Source organism: Nannobrachium achirus, assembly GCF_963921795.1.
Source record: "Nannobrachium achirus genome assembly, chromosome: 20".
NCBI lineage: Eukaryota > Metazoa > Chordata > Actinopteri > Myctophiformes > Myctophidae > Nannobrachium > Nannobrachium achirus.
In genome coordinates this window covers 36,435,118-36,459,627 of record NC_137827.1, presented here as the reverse complement: position 1 = coordinate 36,459,627, position 24,510 = coordinate 36,435,118, and the positions used below count along the sequence as shown (strand labels likewise).

The 24,510-nt window shown below is 43.4% G+C and overlaps 1 protein-coding gene across 3 annotated transcripts in view; it reads right to left on the bottom strand.

Moving 5' to 3' along the window:
• Positions 1-24,510, bottom strand: part of slc8a3 (solute carrier family 8 member 3) — a gene marked incomplete at both ends in the record, with an annotated part of 128,327 nt that overhangs the window by 26,155 nt on the left and 77,662 nt on the right. For all 3 annotated transcript variants that reach the window (XM_080751408.1, XM_080751407.1, XM_080751409.1), the window contains one exon: positions 15,769-15,875. In XM_080751408.1, the coding sequence (XP_080607534.1) occupies positions 15,769-15,875 (107 nt within the window). The remainder of the gene's footprint in view (positions 1-15,768; positions 15,876-24,510) is intronic.

Here is a 24,510-nt window from a genome sequence, read left to right as displayed (position 1 = left end):
GCTCTTTAGTAAACACTAAACGTCGGGGATACCAGTTTTATCCATTCAGGAGAGAGAACTCATACACGATACAGATTGAACAAGTGAAATTAAATTGGAAGCGGTGAAACAAAAACATTTGCAGACATAATTCAAACAGAAGCTGATCAATGGTCTTTTGGGGTTTCTCTCTCCTGATTGGATAGAATTAGCCAGTAGCTATGCCCCTCCCAAAAAGCTTTTGTCCAAAGCTAGCTTAGAAAAACTTCCTGCTTGCCCAGGTTTGCCTTGGCAACAGCCTTGGCAAGCTGCCCGTTGCTAAGCTAGCATTGGACAAAAGCTTTTAGGGGAGGGGCATAGCTAATGGCTAATTGGTATCCTGACCTGGAGAGGAAGGAAAAAAGCAAAAAAAGCAACAAAAAAAAAGAGTTTTACTCTTTATGTACCTGTAGTGTACACAAGTAACAATGAAGAACCTTGAACCTTTAGGTGGCGAGATCTGTTATTTAACAAACACAAAATAAAAATAAATAAAATAACACCTTTAACACTGTGTAGTAAATAGAAGGGAAAATAAGTCTACATCTACGGTCATGTGTAATTGTGACACCTTGCATGACTGACGCTGGTTCCCCTTTGGGACGAATCCCTAAGAGCCACCTGACGGCTTTGATGAATGGCCGCCGGCTTTTATGTGATGAAGACACATCACCAAGGGGTGTGTGCATTTACACACTCACACTAAACACACACACACGCACACGCACACGCACACACACACACACACACACACACACACACACACACACACACACACACACACACACATTCCTATCCAAGCACGCACACACTGGCATCTCCACCATTACACTCATACAGTACCAGCCCTACCCACCAATTCCTGTAGGTCACCTATGCCGCAGTCCCTTTATGTTCAATAATCTTTACTTAAGCCTGCTTCAAGTCTGGGGGGACAGTATCAGTGTCTTACTGGTCTAATTTAGGATGTCTCTTCACATATTAATGTAATCCCTCTTGGATTTCAATATTAATTATGTCATCTGTATTCAGAGAGGGCCTCATGAACACTGAGCTTCTGCCGACAACAGAGAAGGGAGACTTTTTAGGCAGAGGAGTGAACTGCCAAAACTCTCCCCGTTCTCTGCCTACACTGAGGTAAGTTCGTAAAACAGGTGTGCAATCCACAACAGGTTGCACCCGAGATCGTTAGTGTACCTTGCCTCATCACTTGATATAAGACATGTAGGTGTTGTGATATAATACTGAAGATTGCCGTCTTGTGATACCACCCTTCTCTATTGTCCTGTTTGGTTCGGAGAATAACACCTAGGAATGCTGAGTTTATATTGGGAAAAGTTTGCAGAAAAACATCCCAACTCATCCGGTGTGTCTGGCAACCGCACCTGAATAAACAATGGACAGACGGCCCCTGGAGTTCTCACGCATCCCTCAATGTCAGCCCACTGTCATCCACCGTCCTTGTGCTGTTTATTCTGGACCGAGCAGCGGGGCACGCCGGAGGTCCCAGGGTCGCGTTCCTGATTCCTCCACCTACAGGTGGGGAGGTGGACGGCCCTGCGGGGAGCGACAGCTGTTGCCCATCCCTCTCTCTCCAAGGTCTGCCCGCCTCCGGTCTCTAGTGGCCGGGGCAAGGGCAAAAGCCCTGCGAGTGCCTGGAAAACGGATGCCGATAAAATACTAGGAGCCGACGACTAATAAGGCAGGTATAAGTCACTTAGCGGGCCAGTGTGCCATTAGCCATACTGTAAGTAATAATGGACTGCTAGTGGGAGGTCCCAGGTCGCTGTATAATGTTGCATTGCGACGGCATAAAGCCCTCGTCAAACTCGTCGTTTTACTGTGTTCGGTTCTATTTTATTCCGTTGGCAATGTGCGGTCAAGTGGCTGAGTAAATGACATTAACCCATTTAGGCCTGAACACATTATGACGCAATATTTTATGCTTTAACTATTGAAAAATAGCAGATATACAAGCTCACAGCGCGGCGAGCTTGTAGATCTGCTATTTTTGAAAAATCTTGAAAATTTTAATTTTGACCCGATTCTATAAGTGTCTTTTGAATCCTTCTAAGATTTTTGGAAAAAAATATCTAGTTCCAGGGACCACCCAGAAGCAAAATTTGAGTTACAAACGTTCGCTTTGAAAATACATATATTCAAAGATTTGCACACATTTTCACAACTTTTTCAAAAATAGCAGATCTACAAGCTCGCAGCGCGGCACTCGGTGCTGCGCTGTGAGCTTGTATATCTGCTATTTTTCACTGGTTAAAGCAGTCAATAATTCTAGGCCTAAATGGGTTTTAAACCCATACGTTTGTAGATGGCTGTATATCCTTGTGCTGGCTGGCCACCAGCTGCAGCCTGTTCCCCTGCCCCAGAGGGCTGCTGTCTCTTCAACCCGCTGAGGCACTGCATCTACATACGCTTCCCAGAGGGCACACGGGATGGCAGATGTGTCCCCAGGTGTGACTTGCTGTGGGGGGTTCCGCTGTGCGCTGTAGCAACCGGCAGTTTAACCCCTCTAGAGATCACTGGGCCGGGACACATTTTTTATGGGTCCCTACATTTTTTGTTTCCTACATTTTGTTTTTAATTATTATCATTTCAAAACATTTCAAAAAACTAAATTGTTCATGATAAATAGATAGAGAGATAGATACCTTTATTATCCCAAGGGGGAAAATCAGTCGCCCGGATAAAAACAATGCAATGTTTTTTTATTTCATGAATAAATTAAATAAAAATCAATGAAATGCTATAAATTAGAAAACAAATGTTTAAAAAGTTGTGAAAATAGTCGATCTACAAGTGGTCAGATGAGTGGGCCGAGAACCCTTTTGAGTCGGTTGAATATCTGTTATTTATTAAATTGGTATTTACTTTAACATATGTTTACATGCGTTCACATGCTTAGCGAACTGTATGGTAAAATCAAGTGTGATTGTTGTTTATTTGAATTGGTTGGCATTTTAACATTAATGTACCATTAAACAGACCTGATATTGCCGTGGAAGTTCCACAGAATACTCTGAATAAATGGTAGTGTAAACTTCAGACTGCTATAAAGCACACATGGAGGTACTTCATAGTTCATACTGTACTGCCCCCACTCTCTAACTGCTTAGGCTTGGGGAATTCTGCAGATCTAGAGCAGAATTATTATTTAACCATTTAATCATTTATTAACTGGTCAGGATGAGATTAAGGTTTAATCAACCGAGATGTGATGGGGGTTATTTCTGTCATGTCTGCTCCTATCATGCAATCATGCCAGAAGAGACAGCTCAGAAAAGCACCTTCTGTGACCCATCCATTACCATCTGGCAGACCAAGACCAAATGGGATTGAAACATGAGTAAACCACCATTAAAGCACCGGTCCAGTGTATAGCTACCGTATTCCCTTCATTCATTCATCTTCATTTTATGTGTTTTGGAACCAAGCATATGGTCAATATTTTACATTTGCATGTCTGTGCTGTTGGGAAGGAAATGTGTACATCGCCACACTGTACATGTTTTTCTTAATTTTTTTATATATATAAATGAATGCCAAATTTATACTTCATCATATGACAATGTCTTAAAAAAGTAGCAAAAATACTCGATAACAACCACACAACGCGTCAGATTGTGAGATTGTAAATATATAAATTTAACTAATGAAAAGTATTAACAAGAGCTTGTGAATAACTACAATGGATCCATTAGAACACATTTTCTTTTTTCCTATTTCTTGAAAAGTAATGGATTTGAACAAACATGCTTCACACCCAACAGCAACCATATGCTACTGTAGGTAGATTCCTGGATTAGCATTTCTTGACATAACTTGCAGCGGCTTCACTCTGACCCAGAGGCGTATCCATCGGGAGATCCCGAGTGACATCCTAATGGCTGGTGATAAGGTAATGGGGTCTTTATCTCAGCCCAATTAGGCAGCTAATTGATTCAATACCGGTCATTTAGATTTCCTCTAGGCCTAAGAATGAGTACCTCAACCCTTTGGGAAAGACATGGGGGGTGGGGGGGTCCCGTAAGGTGAGCGACGAGCCTGAGCTGCTGTTCAAATGCCCTCACCATGGGGCGTCCGCTAGGTCTACTGGTCCGGGCGCATACCACATGGACTCTGTGTAGCCTGCAGTGCGTCACTGGTTTGATTCCCGAGCCCGACCAGATTTCACTGCATGTCACTCCCCTTCTCTCTCCCCGTCTAACTGTCCTATCGAATAAAGGCAAAAAAAGCCCCCAAAAATATTGTAAAAAAAAAAAAAGAATCCCCTCACCATAAAAGCTGTAGGTTATAACCTGGCTTGAATTCTAGCCATTTTATGAGAAACACACTGTATGTAGCTGTTGTCCAAGCTTGATTAACTCAATAATTGAGTCTTTTTAATTAACAAATGCAGAAACTTGGTCGTCATATTATTGTGATGTTATGTTTATCAAAGAAGATCAATGCAAGTAATTTTCTATGTTTTATATGTCCGTGCGCATGCATGCGACATGCGTGCATGCAGAATAGCATTATTTACAGTGGTGAGAATGACAGTATAATTTCCCCCCTGCACTAATCCACTCTCAATCCCAGGCTTTCTGTCCCACTTTGAAGGAAAATAACACTTTCTCTCGATACAGAGATGATGCAGACAGTCAAAAGATTCACTGAGGTCAAAACTGGGTTGACTGCTAACAAAGAAACTGACTTTTAAAGTAGCACAAAGGCCAGATCCATGATCCTGCACTGTGTCATAGATATTATGTGGACCGGTGACCCTGAAAAAGGGAATCTAATAAGGCTTATGCGCAAAAAGTAAAAAAGTATTCATAAGCAGCATGGTGGGATGGGATGCCTATACGCACGGACAAGAATTAAACGCAAAGGGTTACAGCTTGAGCTTACAGTACCATTTACACCAGAGTTGCTTGAATAGTTATTACTGTAATTTTGGGCAAGTTTTGCTATTGAGGAGGAAGTGGTAAATGTATGTTTTTAATGCTATCATTTATATCTGCAAAATAAATAGTAACTAAAGTTTTCATATAAATGTAGTGGACTAAAAGTAATATTTCCTGTTGTTGCTGTTGTTGTTTTCCATGTCTTTCTCTGTATGTGGTTTTCTGTCTTGGTAGTTTGTTGTTTGAAATAAAAAAAAGTAAAAATAATAAATAATAAAATCAAACCTCGGTTCGAAGTGGAGCGGTGAATTTGAGCAGCTGTACCCTATGTGAGTGAGTGAGTGAGTGTAAACTGTGCCTGTGAGTGAGTGGTGAGTGTGCCTGGCCTGCACAAAACAGCGCCCCTCCTTTAACTAGTGTGTTGTGTGTGGCCACTCAAGGTATTGCCCAGGCTACGGACACGGCCAGCCAGCCAGCCACCCAGCCAGCCAGCCACCCAGCCAGCCACCCAGCCACATACCCACGGATATACCTGTTCATTGGGAGCGCTTTCACCGCTCCAAAAAAAAATCCCAGTAAGGGCGAGACCGGGTGATATCGCCCTCTCTCATATTTTGATCCGAGATGTAGTGCAGCAAAAGTATTGGAAATTCAAAATACTCAGGTAAAGTACAGATACCTAAAGATTGTACAAATAAAGTAAAAGTACATTACTTCACTACGCACACACACACACACACACACACACACACACACACACACACACACACGCGCGCACACACACGCACACACACGCACGCACAAACTGAGGCGATTCCCCTCCTGATTACCCACAGATAGACCCTGGGGCGGTGGAGAAGACCATCAGCAATCCAAAGTAATTTCACCTCTGCAACAACAACACACCCTGTGAGTGTGAACCAGTGGGGGAGATCATAGCAGAGAAATTGCTGGATAGCCTCATTTTCAAATGCATCACAGCCAGGGCCTCAGAATAAGGATATTCCAATTATACCTGACCCATCTTTATACCGCGGCGTCCCGCCAGCAAAGGCATTGATTGGTACTTACATTATATTAACTTTATGTGTTACTGATGGATTCTCTATGTGCTTTATGTGAACAGACAGGAATCATAGCATTGCCTTCCCATAAGGTGTTGAGATGAGCACATTTGAACTGTAGCTGACCTGTATTATGTCCTTCCTAGCATAGGCACTGAGCTGTATTTACGCTATGGTTCTGTGTGCTGCTAGTGGAGTCGGTCTGGTCCATATGAACATCAGGGGCGTCAATTGGGTATGGCAGGGGTATGCAGCTGCCATACCCTGGGTCCAGGTGGGAAAATAAAAGTTACTTTTAAATATAAATCCATGAATGTCGCTTTGTCTATCTGTGCTGGTTATTATGTTGTTAAATTACAGTAAAATAACTGCAGTACAAATGCAAAATGTAACAAAATTGTCACTTTAACAAGGTATTATAATTATTTTCTCCACACTTGTATTCTCCCCATCTTGACAAAATGGTATATTCCCAGGTTCCGCAGGTCAGCTGCACAGGTGCAATGCATTAGTGTTAATTGTGGCACGTTTACTAACATGCTAAGTTTAGCTGCACTTGAACAACCGTTCCAGGCTGCCATATCCAGCCCAAGAGGACTCCATTCTTTGCCATACCCTAGCTTTTGCTGAACTGACGCCACTGACGAACATGCTCGGTAGCCCCACCAACACATCGCTGCTGTCAGGTAGAAACCTCCTACTGTATCTCCATATTTAGACTATTTGTTTCTTTTGTAAATTAATGGCCTAGTTGATCATACTACAGTGTGACACAAAAGTATAAAAGGTAGCAGATCTACAAGTTCAAAACGCAGCATACAACATACAACACATACATCTTCTTTTACATTTCGAAAAATAGACAATCTACAAAATCACAATGCATCACGTCGCAATGTGTTAGGAGCTTATAGGTCTGCTGTTTTTGATATTTGTGAAAATATTTATACATTTTTGAAAGTATAAAATAATAACCATATCACATTATTACAAAATTCTAAATCCTATAGGCGATATCGATATGTAGTCTCAAATCGCAACACAGTATTGCCCATAGGTTCCCGGCAAGTCAATGCATCCATCGTTCAAATCAATTAATAGTCAGTCAATTCAAAACTGTTGAAATGGTAATTTGAAGCTTTGGAAGATGCTCGGGTCCCCCCACAATATAATGCATGGACCACGTGCATGAGTGAGCAAGAGAGAGAGAGAGAGAGAGTGGTTGAGAGGAGATGGGGAGTACTGTAGCTCACACCAGTGGTTATCAACCTTTTCAGGCAGCGACCCCCAAAATAATATTTGAACTGGGGACCCCCCACCCTGATGAGCACTAAGAGTTGAGGCATTACATTTTGTATAACATGGTTCTATTGTGAAAATATCCGATCTACATAGATCGGCTATTTTCACAATTTCTGCCTCTAATATTTGACCATTTTGACTAATGTTTAATTTGTCATAGAGGTATTAAAAAGTCCTTAAATTGTCACTTTAGAAATGTGTAGATAGATACCCTCTATAGTCTATACAATTGGTTTGTTTACTGTTGAGTGAGAAAACAATCATCTGGGGACCCCCCAAACAGGTTGACCCACAGGTTGAGAACCACTGGCTCACACAATAGTATGTGAAGTGCCCTTGGATGCCACAGAGCTGTGTGAGAGAGCAGGGTGGATGGGTGGCACATTGCTCCACGTCAGGCATGACTCCAATGGGAAGTGTCAGGGAGGGAGATTGATCACTGCAGGGTGGAGATGGATATTAATTCTACAGCCGCGTGCACACACGCACGCACGCACGCACGCAGCAACATTATCCGTTTAGTAGTGTTTCTCATCAAAGTTTGCACTGTACATGAGTTCACACATGTCACACATGCAGATGTTGATTGTCAGAGTATGCACATACACGCATATATGCACTCGCACCCACACCCACACACACACACACACACACACACACACACACACACACACACACACACACACACACACACACACACACACACACACACACACACACACACAATCTAGCACATCATTGTACATAAATGATGACACAGCTGACAAGACTGTGCATTTCTTTGTGCCTAGTGGTCTGTTTTTTGCAGTGTCATTGAAGGTCCAACGCTCCCGGGCTCAACCCCTTACTCTCTCTCTCTCCCTCCCTCCCTCCCTCTCCCTCTCTCCCTTTCTTTCTCTCTCTTTCCCTTCATTCTTTAAAGGCATTTCCACTTTGTTAGACAGTGAGGTCGGCACGCCCCCCCAATCCTTTCGTTTAAAGAAATCGGTAGAGCTCTCTACCGCCCGCCTGCTCACCAGAACCCCGATCCAGGAACCACCACATCACGCCAGTCCTCTGTGTCCTCCACTGGCTCCCAGTCAAGCACAGAATAGATCTGATAATATTAATCACCACCTACAACAGTGGTTCTCAACCTTTTTAGGCTGTGACCCCCAAAATAATCATATTTTAACTGGGGACCCCCCCACCCTGACGAGCACTAAGCCTATTGTGAAAATAGCTGATCTACATGCTCACAGCGCCTCGCAACGTTGTGAGCATGCAGATCGGCTATTTTCACAATTTCTGCCTCTCATATTTGTCAATTTGGCCAAAGTTTAATTTAATTTTAGAGGTATTAAAAAGTCCTTAAATTGTCACTTTAGAAATGTTCAGATACCCTCTATACACGTAAACTTTATGGTGGTTTGTACTGTTGAGTGAGAAAACAATGTTGCACATTAAGTTAATCATCTGGGGACCCCCCAAAATAATAGGTCGAGAACCACTGACCTACAAGGCACACTCAACAACCAGGCTCCCCACTACCTGTCTGAACTTCTCCAACGACACGGCCCCTCAGGTAAGGTGATGCCAACCTCCTGGACATCCCCAGGACAAAGAAACAAACCTAGGGTGACAGGGCCTTCTCGGTGGCCGCACCCTCCCTATGGAATTCACTCCCAGCTCACGTCAAAGATGCACTTACCCTTTCCAACGTTTAAAACCACACTCAAAACCCACTTCATCAAACTCGCATTCACTACCTAATCCATTCCCAACCCCCTTTTTCTCTTTCTTTTATCATTTTTGGAGCTGTGTGAAGCACAGGCTCCCTATACGTGGCCGTGTGGGTCTGTCTGTCTGTGTGTGTGTCTGTATGTAGCCTGAACTTCCTAAACTTCGGCACGCTACTAGTCCCACAGTTTTGCCACCACACACTCGCGCCATATGTCAAATCGACCGGCTTACTCGGGAATCGTGGGCTAGTAACTTGCTAAGAGAAAGGTTCAATAGTTTAATTGATATTAATTTATTAGTGAATTAATTTTCCCCATTGACTTATAATGGGAATCGCAAAAACTCACATTCAATTATTTGTCTCTCGCAAACCATAGGGGCTAGAGTTTCAAGACTTGGAGAGGAGGTTCATAATGATTTCAAGGATTAAATAAAAAATAATTGTGTCATTTGGCCGCATGGTGGCGCCATAACACCCCACTTTACGTTTTGGCCTGTAACTCTTGAACCGTAGGTCGGATAATTAAAAATATTTTTTCCCTGGATTCCTTGGGTCATGACGCATCTCCCCATATAGGCCACGCCCATTTGCGCCATGATAGATTTTCCGCCATCTTGAATTTTCTCCAAAACACACTTTTTGCTCCTTTTCCTACATATTTTCTTCAAATGTCACAAAAATCGGTACACATGATCCACACACACACACACACACACACACACACACACACACACACACACACACACACACACACACACACACACACACACACACACACACACACACACACACACACACACACACACACACACACACAGCTCCACTTCAGACGGGTGTGATTTTAACCTTTTAACTAGTTTTCCCTAATGAAGCTGTTTTTGTAAAGCGACTTTGAGTACTTAGAAAAGTGCTATATAAATTGTATGTATTATTTTTTATTATTATTATTATCTCTTGATAAAAAAATGTATGCACATAGAGTAGCACTTTTGAACTCTGGTCTCACTCTTTTCCCACTACTGCTTAATTTGTCAACTGCCAAAAATAGCCGATCTACAAGCTCACAATGATGTGATATGTTGTGAGCTTGTAGATCAGCACATGACTCTGTTGTATGAGTACACAGTTTATGCCTCAGGCTAGTAGTACAGTGCTAAAAGGTTTTATGCCTCTCACCTTTTTGAGACGATCTTGCTCATGGTAATTGTACTTGTTTGAGAGGTCTTTCATATGGTGTTCTATTACCATACTGAATCCCTAACCTTGAATTATGCAAACAGGAACTGCACTTTTTGCACTTTAATGAATATGAATGAATATGGACCGGTATATAGTATACTGTACAGTATATCTGGAGGTTTTGACTGTGTATTTATTATACAGTACCTACCATATCTTGTCTGTTGCTTTTTAGATATATCACACAGTGGACCCAAGTCAAATCCCCACATAGTGTACACACTAAAATCCTCCTAAAGTTTCTCTTCTTCTCTTCTCTTCTCTTCTCTTCTCTTCTCTTCTCTTCTCTTCTCTGAATAGCTAACCATGCAGGAGGCCAAGCTGCATTTATGCCATACACACCCCTACAGTACCTGCACACTCAATGTAAAGTCACCAGCTGAATGCTGTAGGGGTATGGGGAAAACATACCTTAAAACTTGCATTATTCCATATTTACTGTTGTCAATATAGCAGTCGTAGTAGTAGCATTAATAGCTTGTGACTAAATAATGACTACACTCAATCCATTGAAACACAGGTCATTTTTTATTTAATTTTCCTTAAAAGTAACGTTTTCTGGACATACAAGGTTTCCACCCGACAGCGACGATAACTCAATTGTACCTGAGGATTAGAGTGACTGACTGCAGGGCTGTGTTGGTGCAGCAGTAGCAGCAGCAGCAGCAGCAGCAGCAGCAGCAGCAGCAAGTGAACCTGTCCCACAGTGTCCCAGCCACAACACCATTAAGTGCTGCCGATATTGACCGCGTCAGTGTGAACTTAAGGGAAGGGCGGCGGCACAGCGACCGGCCGTAAACAACTCCAGACTGACAGGTCTGGGTGACTGTCGGCTCGATCGGTTCCCCATTACTCACCCACGGTCCAAAGTGTGATCCCGCCAGCTTAGGGAGGTCTACCCCCACCGGCCCCCCACACCCCCACCACCAAGCGCCACATCTGTTGTGTTCTGCTCTCCTGGTAGGTAGCGGAATCGAGTAAAGTGTAAGTAACTACTGGTGCTGAGAAAGAGTTTAGCACTGGAATGGAGGACAAGGCTCCATAGAGTCTATACTGTATGAAGAGAGAGGAGACAAACTGGGCAACTAAAGTAAAACAACACAAAGACTCTCATAGAATATTAATCAATTCCACTCCTTTGCTCACTCTTGGCTTTAATAAGGAAAAAACAAACCTAATCAGCTCCATGTTAGCAGCTACAAACAACAGCATAATCACAGCATCATATATGAAAACTGGAATTATCATATTGTTCCAAGACGGAAGATCAGAGAACGGCACATATTGTATGCTGGCAAGACCAGAAAGAGTCTATGTGAAGCGTCTTTCTGCTAATTGGTTGGTGTTTTTTCCATCTTGATTTTAATTTGCAATTTTCTAGATATTTCATCACCATCTATTTTTATTTATTTATTTTGCATTCATTAAGGAATGCTGGAAGTATGAAATAATATGAAAGTTACAACTTTTTTAATTATCTATTGATCACACGCAGAGCAAACATTTGTAACTATAGATTAAACATTCATTAGCCTCTGTATTAAAACAGCGAATAAACATGGATCCTGAATTATCCAGTGTCAACACAGAGTAGAGTGGCGAAGGGGGGGTTGATGTAATCATTCATATTACTTGCTTCATCACAATCCCTTTAATCTCCTTGTACAATAAACATGCTGCAGTTTGTCTTTGACATTGGTGCAGAGACGTATCGGCAGCTTAGAGCAGAGGTTCCCAAACTTTTTTGTCTCAGGGCACCCGTGAATATTTTTTTTAATACGAGGCACCCCTACATTATAATTTTCACTCCCAGCACTTCATATTTATTGCATATCGTTGTTGTCGGGTGGAACCTTTGTATGTTCAAAACCGTTCGTTTTATATTTATCATCTATAAAATGTACTAAACTAGTGAAAACAGCAGATCTACAAGCACACAACGTTGTGTGCTTGTAGATCTGCTGTTTTCACTAGTTTTGTGCGACAGAGGTTTCTGCCTGACAGTAATGATATTTTAGTGATTATGTTGCGAGGAAAACATTGAGATAATAGTCATTTTAGTTAGAAGTGACTGAAAATAACTGTGTACTTCAAGTTTAAAATGATACTAAATATTTTTTCAAGTGTCCAAATAAATTCCAAATATTATCAAATGATCCCGCGGCACCCCTGGACTGCCGTCGCGGCACCCCAGGGTGCCACGTCACCCACTTTGAAAACCCCTGGCTTAGAGTTTAAGAGTACATCACTGTACCAGCAACCGTCCTACAGTACAAGGACAACACAACCTCATGCCAAGTAGAGGACACAGATGTCTAGAGTTACTGCAGATTCCCGGATTAAATCACCCCTGCTTGTCAGGGAACCCATAGCAGTAATGTTATGTACCAGGTAGTTATCTGCATTCATCCGTTGTCCTTTCAGCTTGTCCTTGTGGCTTTCTAATCAAGGACTAGACCTGGAACGCCAATTAACTATCTAGGAATCCAGCAGGGTCCCCCCTCTGTAAATGTTCTCAGAGTAGTACACACTCATACAGTAGTTAACTTAACACTCAGGATTTTGCAGTGCAAGAACCAGGGCTGGGAGACACTGGCCTAGATATTAGAAATCTATTTACAGGCATGTCCTTGTGACCCAACTAGTTAGTAGGCTACGTGTACCAGATAGACACAGACATAATGCATTTGGACTCTGACGTTGCCTCACAGCGGGAAGGTCTTAGGTTTGAGTCCCACTGGACCATTTCTGTGCGGAGTTTGAATGTTCTCCCTGTGTACCACATGGGCTTCTCCCCACACCACATGTCAGGATTGATTTGTACCACCACCAGCACCCTTGACCAAAAGGCACTGACTGGCCTTAGAGGTGGATCTGGTCCCCAGGCAATGGAGAATGGCTGTTACTGCTAATGGCTATGCTTAATTTATACTTTGTTGCGCACAAAGTGCCCCCAGTGTCGGGGACGGACGAAAATAGACAATCTATGTGAGCTTATAGATCTGCAGACATTATCGACAAGCAAGAGCATCTACAAGCATTTTAGATCTGGTATGATCAAAATAATTTAGAAATGTTTTGTGGTTAAGTCAAGTGGTTAACTAGTTTAAGAATGAGGATTTTACTGTGTATGTATTCAGATTCAGATGACTTTATTAACCATTGTGTAATACACATAGGAATTTGCTTTGGCATACTACATTTTTGCATTCAAATCATTTTTTCACATATAACATAAACAAAAACAAAAACAGACAAACACAAAACAACACCGACAGAACGCAACACGTAGTCACCACAGTAACTAAAATAAGCCAATTTAGGAGTATTTTGAGCGATGCAACAGTCCCCTAAACAAAGGCTTGTTGTACCTGCATAGTAACGGCTCTGACTCAGAACACAGGGAGGCCTGTGTGCTACAGCAACAGCACTGCCAGCTCCAATAACATAAACATAATGAGCAACATAGAAGTGTTACATTCTGCACACCACCTCCGCACCAGCTTGCAAGCTTCTACAGCATCGCCTGGACTTTTTGTGGTTTGACCACTGTTTCCCAAACAGTGGGTCGGGACCCATATGTGGGTTTGCGGACCAATTGTTATGGGTTATTTGAAAACAAATGGTGAAAATAGTAGATATGCAAGGTACAAATAGCTTGTAGTTCTGCTATTTTCATTAGTTTGGGTTAAACTAACTAATTTTAAACTCGTACTGTGTAACGTCTTCAATTGAACAAACGTTATTTTTGATATAACTGTAATCTTCCTCTGTTATATGTTTTTCACAAGTAGCCTAAACACAGTTTTAGTCACAAGTGTATCCTTAGGCCAACATGATTGACATTGGCAAACATTGTTACGTTACAAAACAACCTCAGCGTAAGGTACCCTGGTAAACCCTCCTGGTTGAAATGAAATGTGAATTCCATGATGGGATGGTCTACAGTGTAGACCATCCCATCAGGAATTGCAGTTTCAGACTCACAGACTCACTTCTAGATGGCTCAACTCCTACAGAGCCATGCTGTAAAAAGGCCTGTTGGCCCCTTTCAGCAATAATTACCAACGACGAGCTCCAGCCACAAACAAATCAACAAGCTCCAAAATGTATGATAAACTGGTTGTGATTTGATTTCTCCCACCCCGGATTTGTCATCTTCCCTCACCAAAAAGCTCATTGCACACTGCACAGAGGAATGCTCTCCCTCTCTTGCCCTCTCTCGCTCGCACGCACGCACGCACGCACGCACGCACGCACGCACGCACGCGCGTGCACACACACACACACACACACACACACACACACACACACACACACACACACACACACACACTTTGTCGATACAATGAAGATACGACGGGTAGCATTGTTTAACAACTCTTAGTAAAATACTATGATGATATACACAGCAATTCTGAGTGGTAATTTAATTCAACAGTGTCGTATCCTTAACACACAGTATAATACCCTGAAGCCCCATGGACATTTTTGTGTGTTCCTTTTGTGTCTGACTGTTTGAATTTCAAATGTCAAATAAAATATTCAATCAATCAATCAAGTGTTACCCTTAGTAACAGTATAACCAAATCACTAAATCATAACAGAAAAACAAAACTCTTAATTGTGTCTCTTGAGCTACCTACCAGTCAATTCGTCGAAACTTCCGATAGCTAAAACAGGAGCAAAATGTATTGTAATTTTTTTGCAACCAATAACTAAAAAAGTGCAGCAAGCAGGAAGTAAAAAGTAAAAAAGTAAAAACTTAATTAAATAAAAAGTTGACCTCTTACTGTGATAGTGTGTCTAATTGCTCACTCCATCTCTTTCATGCAGATGACAAGCCTGTCTGCAGTGAATGTATTTGGATGGGGGAATGCACTCTTTGTTGTGAGACAGTGTTCTGGGGCGTATACAGTGAAGGGGGTGAAAGTACATGTCATGAACAGAGACACAGGGAGCAAAGCAGGGGCTGAAAGGAGCAGGTGAGATAGACTGGGGAAGGCTGGGACCATACAGAGAAAGACTGAAGGAACTGACTAGTGAAGGAGGCCGCTAGCAGAGACCAACAGACAGTGAGTCAACGTGAGAGATAGACAGAGGCACAGAGCAAGACAGGTAGATGGACTGCTGAAGAGAATGATATATAGATAGTAAGGAGTAAAAGAGAAATGAAAAGGAGATACAAAGATGTACCAGAGAAAGAAAGAAAGAAAGAAAGAAAGAAAGAAAGAAAGAAAGAAAGAAAGAAAGAAAGAGGATGACTACAAAGAAACTAAGAAATAAGAAAGTTAGGCAGGAGAGTAAGGAAGGGAGGGACTTGGAACATTAGATAAAACTGGAAAGAAGGACTTGGAAAGAAGACAAAATAAAGATGCAGGGAAGGAAGGAAGGAAGCCAAAGGAAGGAAGGAAGGAAGGAAGGAAGGAAGGAAGGAAGGAAGGAAGGAAGGAGGGTAAGAAATGTGGAGGGTGTTGGGATGTAAGAAAGAAAGAATTAGAGGAGGATAATAGCGCACCTTTCTGTAGACTCATGTCCACCATGCGAGGCTCGGCCAGCTCCATGAAGAAGTTCTTGTTCTTCTCATACTCTTCATCATCAATAATCTTCACCTGAACAATTTTGCTGTGAGAGGAAAGAGAAAGAAGGTGGGGGGAAAAAAGAAAGCGGGTAAAGTAACAGGGGACAGAGGAGATAAGAGGGAGAGCAGGGAAAAGGGAAAGAGAAGGAGAAGAAGAAAAAGGTTAATTGAGAATGGCGGGAAGCAGGAAGTGTGCTGTGTGAGTAAGATTAATATTCAGCGTAAAGGAAAGGTTAGAAGGTGGAAGGTCATCTGTCCCCCCGCTCCCTCTGAGGACCAGCCAGTCATTGGCTGGCCAGAGCACATTCATGCATTCAAAATAAGCTTATTGGCTGACACGGCTGTCATGACAACCACATTTATCACAATGGTCTAATATAAGTAGAACAAACAAGCAAAGTCAACTCTCTGTCTCTGCCTCTCTCTCTCTCTGTCTCTGCCTCTCTCTCTTTGCTTCAGAAACTGCATCCAGAAAAGGAGAGACATTTTTGGGGGGGAGACTTAAGATCTCAGCGAGCCGAAAAGTGCGGCGTCGCAATCAATCAGGGTGTTAAAATGTGTAGAAAGGACATTTCGCAAAGGCAAAAGGTGAGTGAAAGATAACTGATAAAAATGTCAGGATATAAATCGATGTTTATGGTTTAGAGACATTTCAATCGAGGGGCTTTTCATCAGGCAGTCGGCCAGACAATGGCAGGCCTCAGCAGCTCTGGAGGCACACTAAAGACAGATAAGAGGAAAGTGGCTTCGGTGACACTTAATTTTACACTGCCCTCACTTCACCTGACATCCCTGTTTTGGGTAAGTCATTATAGGCAAAAATCTACAAAGGTTTTCAAAAGTGCAAAATCCGACAAAATATGTCAGATCCGTCTGTTAAAAAAATCATACAGAACCGTCCTGATCGAATGAATATCAAGATAATGTGTGGCGTGATGCTTGGATGTTTGTTTCGGCCACACCTTCGGCCTGGCGGAGACAATCAGATGGGTTGCCATATGTGGCTGAGCCCCATCTGCCCATATTTGCCCAATTGCCCAAAGCTGGGACAGAGGTTGAAAGGCGCCAGAGCGTGCCCACATACTGCTATGCCCGGTCCCCTTGTCTCTGGTCCCCACAGCTGCTCCGAGATCCCCCACAGTTTAGCCTGGGACCACCAAGTACCCAGGTAACGTGTGTGTCCAGGAGGAGCCACTGCAGGAGTCTTGGCAATGGAGAGGCTGTACACTCAGGGGCGTCACAAGGGGGGGGGGGAGTGGGACTGAGTTACTAGGGCCCAAGGTGGTGGAGGGGCCTTAATTATTTTATACTTTAGATATCGAATAACACCAGATATACAAGCTCACAGCGCAGCACCGAGTGCCGCGCTGCGAGCTAGTAGATCTGCTATTTTTGAAAATTTATGCAAATCATTGAATATATGTATTTTTTAAAGCGAACATTTGTAACTCAAAGTTTGCTTCTGGGGTGTCCCTGGAACTAAATATTTTGAGATGGGGGTCCGTGGCCAGATACATATCATTTTGGGGGTCCTTGATGTGAAAATGTTTGAGCACCACTGACATAGATACATAGGTTTTTCAAAAAGCCTTTGAAATATTCAAAGACTTTGACGTTTTCACGTTTTTTCAAAAATAGCAGATCTACAAGATCGCTGTGAGCTTGTATATCTGCTATTTCTCAATAGTTAAAGCACAAAATAATGCGTAATAATGCGTTCCCACTTCAGAATGAGTTAAACCCCCTCCCCCTATGAAGAACATTCATGGGGGGCCCGCAATGAATCCTTGTACCAAGGGCCCAGAATTTGGTGCGACACCCCTGTGTGTGGCTCACTGCGCTCTTCTTTTCATCCCCTGCAAAGAGGACTAGCTAATAGCAGTGGCTGAAAGCAGAGAGCTCACAGAAGCATCAATAACCACTGGCATCACTACTGCAAATACGTATCAACACACATCCTTTGTATGCACGCACACTCTGGAACTCTTGCTCTCAGAGTTACATTTACACTTAGGATTTTAGAGTGTACAATGATGCTCTCATAAAGGGAGGTGCAAACGTGCTCAAGCATGACAGCTTGCAACTTGCATTGTGTTGTTACACTCTTATAATGTCACTGTCGGGCAGAAACCTTGTATCTCCAAGTTTCAAATGTGTACGTTTTTTTTGGTAAAGCAAAGCCCTGCTTCATCATACAAGACCGTCACACAAAAATAGTGAGAACAGCAGATCTACAAGCACACAACGCCTCGCGATGTTCTTGTAGGTCGGCTGTTTTCACTAGTTTAGTACATTTTTTAGATAAATACAAAACAAACGGTTTTGGACATACAAGGTTTCCACCCGACAACGACGATAAGCTTGTTGTGTACTGCATCAGGGAGATGTGTTTGTAGTATTTCATGATACTTTTCCAAACGTCAATACATACATACATACACATGTTAATAAGGTTTGCTGTTGTAAGTTTGCTCTGAATTAACAATCAATCAAGTCAGAACGGGGACAGACACTTTCATTTCTTGTAGAACAGAGCTTACGGTGACATCACATCATCACATAACAAACAGCTCAATAAGTCCCCTCGCAGCGAGCCCCCAGCGGCTCCCATGCCACTGATCGTCCTAATTGATCCTTTTAAAGAGTTATTGATGAGACAGGGGCAAGTTAAGTGGTCAGCAGGCAGCAGCACACAGAATGCGCACAATCTCCTGGTCTGAACTCCTGGCGGAATAGATTAGGCTGAATTGAAAGGGGCAAATACATGGGGTTCATCATGCCCTGGGTATTACAGCACCTCCTCAGATGGCTGAACTCAGTGTTTTCTGTGTGTGTGCGTGCGTGCATGCGCAATCAATACTGCATGCGTGCATGAGCAATCAATACTACTCCATGCTGCAGCTCACCTATGAATTGCGTATGCATGTGAAATGCAAGTGCACACACACGCACCTAATCCCTGAAACAGGGAATGACAAGGTTTATTATGTGGCGCGCTAATCATGGAGTGATGTTCCTCTGCTGGTTCAAGGGGGGGAAAATGGCGTGGGAGGGGGGGGGGGGCAAGGTGGTCAGTGGATGTTCAACAAGCAAGGATTGGGCTAATAATAAGATAAGTGGCACGACCGCATTCATAATGGATAGCATCTCATGTATGATGAGCAGACTGCTTCTGTTCTCGCATGTGCTGCTGCTTTACAGCCCTCTCCCTGCCGTGACACACAGCTGCAGTTTGTGTCAGTCAAATCACTGACAGATATGTGCATATCGCTCGCACGCACGCACACACGCACGCACGCACGCACGCACGCACGCACGCACAGGAATATTAATCCCTGTATTAAAAATGTAAAGGAATTGAAAATGTATTTCCTATTGTTTCCCGAAATACATCACTATAAATCCTTTTTCTTGGACTGGCCACACAATGTATAGCTGTGGTGGCTCCCTGTGAATCCTGCCGCTGGGGTTGGTGTGTGAGAGGGGGGGGCTTTCCTATCTAGATCCTGCTAGCACACAACACAAGCAGAACAATCCATCTAGTTTGCATTCCTCTTTCCTCTCTCTCTCTCTCTCTCTGTAGATTTCTCCCTATCGTATCGTAAGCCCACTCTCCTATTCTCTCTCTCTCTGTAACCCCCCCCCCCCCCCCCCCCCCCCACCGTCCTCTTACTTCTCGTCCAATCGGCGTAGGGCTTTCCTCAGATCTCCAGGGGAGATGTCTGCCGTCGACAGCGTGACTCAACAAGGGGAGGAAGTGATGGACTCTAATGGACAACTAGGATCTGCCAAAGGATAGCATCTCCCTCGCAGTGGCAGAGAGAAGTGCACGGGAGCTGCTTGTGTTGAAAGGCATTACACAGCTGCACGCCACAGCACAGGCATTAATGCACACATTCATGCACGCGTATTTACGCAAAGGTGCAGACACAATACAGTTTAATGCAGACACCAAACACACCCAAAGCAAATAACTCACTACACTACTACACTCGTACCCGCGCGCACGCACGCACGCACGCACGCACGCACGCACGCACGCACCACACACACACACACACACACACACACACACACACACACACACACACACACACACACACACACACACACACACACACACACACACACACACACACACACACACACACACACACACACACACACACACACACACACACACACACAGCCAGTAACCACACAGATGCACACAGATTCACACAAACAAACTTAAAACACTAGGATTTTGCTGTGTGCGAAGGCACAAACGTCCAACGCAATAGCACTGCACGATCTGCACACGCCCAGAACGAGTGTGCCAACATTAAGCAGCATTTGCATTCATCTATGAAGGAGATCATCAATAATTCATCCATCTATTCAACCGATTGCAGCGGCAGTCACTGCCAAAGACTCAGGAAGCCATTGCGAAACCATGAGACGATCACAGAGGAGCGAGGGAAACCTGGTAATGGGAATACAATCAAACACCTGCTGTGCACACAAGCACACATGGAGAGCAGGGTATTTACAGCAGCCACTGAGGAGGACGCTGGCATTAATATGAATGCTTTCACTTGGGGGGATGTTGACAGAGACAGAGAAAGGGGGAGTGAGATGGTGGGTATACCGGGTTACTAACTGGCACCTGTATCCACACACACACACACACACACAGACACACACACGGGCGTGCACATGTGTACGCGTGCACACACACTCACAGATATTTGATTTGGATTTTAGGCTTTATTTCAGATAGAGACAGGAGGAGAGGGGATGACAGGCAGTACGGAGCCTCGGGTTGGATTCAAACCAGGACCAAGGTGTAGGATGGACTATAGCCTTATACAGCGGACCACTCGGTGATCCACCGGGGCAGCCCACAGATGTTTGTGGATGGTTATTGAATAACTGATACACAGCTACACACACAACTGCAAGATGACACGTGCACATACGCAAAGCACGCACTGACACATGCACGCACGCAACCCTTTGCCCCACTAGTGTTATTTGCTCTCCATAGCTGTTTATTTTTTACGTTCTCTCTTATCCCTTCTATTCCACTCATCGTTTGCGCTGATTTATTTGATCCGTGAGTAACGCTGCTAGTCTACCATCAACAGTATCCATGTGTGGGAAGCGCCAGAGGATAATGGCAGACAATTAGAGGGTTCACACCTCCAGTGAGTGAAACTGGGCTCACTGCAGCTACAGCCGAGACATAGAAAGAGATACAAAGAGAGAGAAAGTGAATGAATGAATGAATGAATGAATGAATGAATGAATGAATGAATGAATGAATTGATGGATGAATGGATGGATGAATGACTGGATGAAAGATGGAGAGAGAATGCAGTAGTAAAACGTAGAGGTGGGACAAGGGGATGAGGAGCAGATTTTCTTTCTTCTCTCTGTTCTGTGGCCAAAACCTGTCCTGGCTCTGAAATGTATTTTAGTTACCGGCCTCCTACCTCTTCCCATTTTGATTCTTCAGCTTCTCTAGCGGACCTCCTCTCCAGTCTTCTCTATTTGACTCTCTTTTGCCATCCCACCACCAACAGACATTAAGTAGATCTATTCATTTGAAAAGGATAGGCAGGTCGGTTATTTTAGTTTTTGTCTTTCTTTTCTCTGAGAGAACCACTGACTGATCTATGTAAAGAAAGAGCAGGCAACTGTAGGTCTGTACAGATGACTAGCAGGGCTTTGAACCACAACACCATCGCTGGGCCAGCAGTAAGACATATTAAATACAAGGTCCAGAACAACCACTTGTGATGAAGAATGACCCCTTAGCTGAGAGAGAGTTGAAGCAGGGACCCCCATAACCTGTTCAAAGATTCCATATACAGTAGTTTCATTGTTTGGCAGCACAATCATCAGTATTTTGGATTCATGTCAATTTGTGTTTTAAAATATTTAACCACTTGAACCGTCAATACTTAATAAACTTGACCTTTCACTCTGTACTTAGTCTGCTCTTTTTCCCCTCTACACCAAAGCTCTTTGCCAAAAATAGACGATCTACAAGCTCACAACGCCTCGAAGCGCGAGGAGTTGTGAGCTTATAGATCTGCTATTTTTGGCCAATGTTCTCAGAATATGGACACTAGGGTTCAAGTGGTTAAAATAAAAAAGGAGAAAAGAAGTTTCTATCACTCAAACATTTGGAGGACCCCCTGTAATAACTCTGGGGACTAGGGGTCCTGGACCCCTGTTGAAGACCCCTGACCTACAGTCTATGGAAAGTAAGGTTATACACAGTCAAATGTGCAGTGTTCATTTAATTTGTGTGTACAAATGGAACAAAATGGACCCGTAAGGGTCTGTACAAAGTTTTCACCTCAAGCTTGAGCACATCCAAACAGACTGTGCGATCAGTTGCGTTTTCCTTTGCATTAACACGTGTTTCAGTGTTCCCGGGTTCAGTGCTTAAGGTTTTAACCATAGATTCAAACCATCAGTCATACTGAGAAAGGCCTTTTAGCTCAAACATATGTGTGCTTCTTTTGTATTAGCCCCCTGCGATACTATACAACAAAACAAAGTTGAAATTGAAAATGAGAAAAGCTAGTATTTTTCTTTGTGATTACTGCAACTAGACTATGTACCCTACAGAATCATTCATGCATTTTTGTGAATTGTTGGGAGACTTCTGTGCACTATTAAACCGCACATTACCTCATCTAATTCTGCTGGGAGATTTGTTCGTCCCCGGTGTGCCTGCCTCTCTTTATCTCTGCACATTTTCTGTCAACCTGCCGAGTACCTTTCAGACATTACAGTTACGGACGCCATTTGTGGTAGGTGGCGTTTAAACCACCGTTAATGTGAGTGTGGGAAATAAGAGAGAGAGAGAGAGAGAGATAGAGAAAGAGAGGGATAGTTCTAAAACGCCACGCGTATCGCTACCACTCCAATGGCGTTCTGCAGTGCGCAGGCCCTGGTGGTGTCTGATGAGTGTGAGGGGCTTTGTTCCTAAACAGTGTTCTGGTGGGGGAGAAGTCATCCGTATCTTGCAGCAGATAAAAGGTTACTCAGTAGAGGCGTCACAATTCATTCTACGGTAGTAGATAACTGTGGGCTATTGGCTGCCTGTTAATGTTGTTGGTGGTGTAGAAACTGAGGGTTAGCCTATGGGTGTGCTGCAAAATCCTTAGTGTTCATTTAACTTCGAGAGGACCCGTATAGGCGTACATGTTTTAACTCTCAGAGTTAAGTTGACACTCAGGATTTTGCTGTGTGCAGCAAGTGACTCTAGAAGAGCGCATCTCCTAAAAGATGAAAGTAAAATGTAAATAGCGAGATGTAAGAAAAAGGTTATTACAGTCAGATAACTCATGAATATATTGAAAACATATGTTGATGAAATGTAAATACAAAGAGTATACAATAATATTATTTGATCTTGGCAATACAGTATATAACTCCCTGCTCAGCACATCAAGAGCATTGATTTAAAGTTATACTATGTAACCTTTTTTATAAAACAAATCTTAAAGTTGTCCTAACTATTAAATCGCTAAAGTTTTAGAACACCCACTCTGTTAATTTCAGCCCCTAAAGCCTTCTGTAAATATGTTTTCTATGATCCTGGCCGGGGTCCGGATTTCGCGGCAAAATTACGTCATCTGCATCATCTGTATACGTTGTGTATACGTTGGCCAATCACATCGCGGATCATACACACATGATACATTACTGGCCAATCACATCGTGTCTGGCCGTCTCTTCAGGAAGTAGCCACCCTCAGCTACAGTGTTTACCATAGACATAGAAAGGTAGACGCCTCCTTCGACTCTGATGCATGTGCATCGAGGGACTAAGGGAATCACGTGTGCATTGCTTCCACGTGCGTCACACATAGGGAAGTTGCTAGGCCAATCAGAGGTAGGTGGGGGCGGGTCTTTACGTACGCAGCCTGTAAGAACAGCTGAGCCGTGCAACATCGGAACTGGCTCTGTTGAATTGAATTGTAGTCCTTGGATAAGTCCCGGAAAAGTCACGCTGTGATTGGCCAGTAGTCACTTTGACTGACAGCGTTCCCTTAGTTTTTCCAGGATGTCCGGACTACAACTGTTGCCTGTCGCTCCAATGAACTGCAGAGGCGAACGAGGCATCTAGCTCTTTATATCTGTGGTGTTTACGATGGTGAAGGATTCTTGCCTCTTACTCCCCAAATCCTGGCCAGAAAATTACGTTGTACCCCTCTACGGATTTGTATCGGTCGCGGTGGTTTGCGGTGGTGGTTTGCGGCCCCGCTCCGGTGGTCCGCGGCGACACCGGCCGAAAAATGGCCGAAAAAAGCAATACCGCTACTGACCACTAGTTTAGCAACTTACACAGTATAGCTTTAAGCCATTTAAGAGCATTGAGATATAGACATATAACAATTCCCCCAGTGGAAAACAGAGCCCACTAGTGGTGATGAGAGCAAACAACCTTCCATGAGGAAGAACATTTATTTGGAGAACACACACTGTAGCTGAATGGGTAGAGAGCCCGCCTGAGAAGGAGAAGGTCCCGGGTTCGATTCATGGCCCTGGCAATATGTCAAGGTGTCCCTGAGTAAGCCGCTTAACCCCTAACTAAGAAGTTTAAAACGTAGGTCAAGATTTAGTAGGTGTTTTTAGATTCAGCTTGACATGTCACTTACTGTACAGGCATGTCACA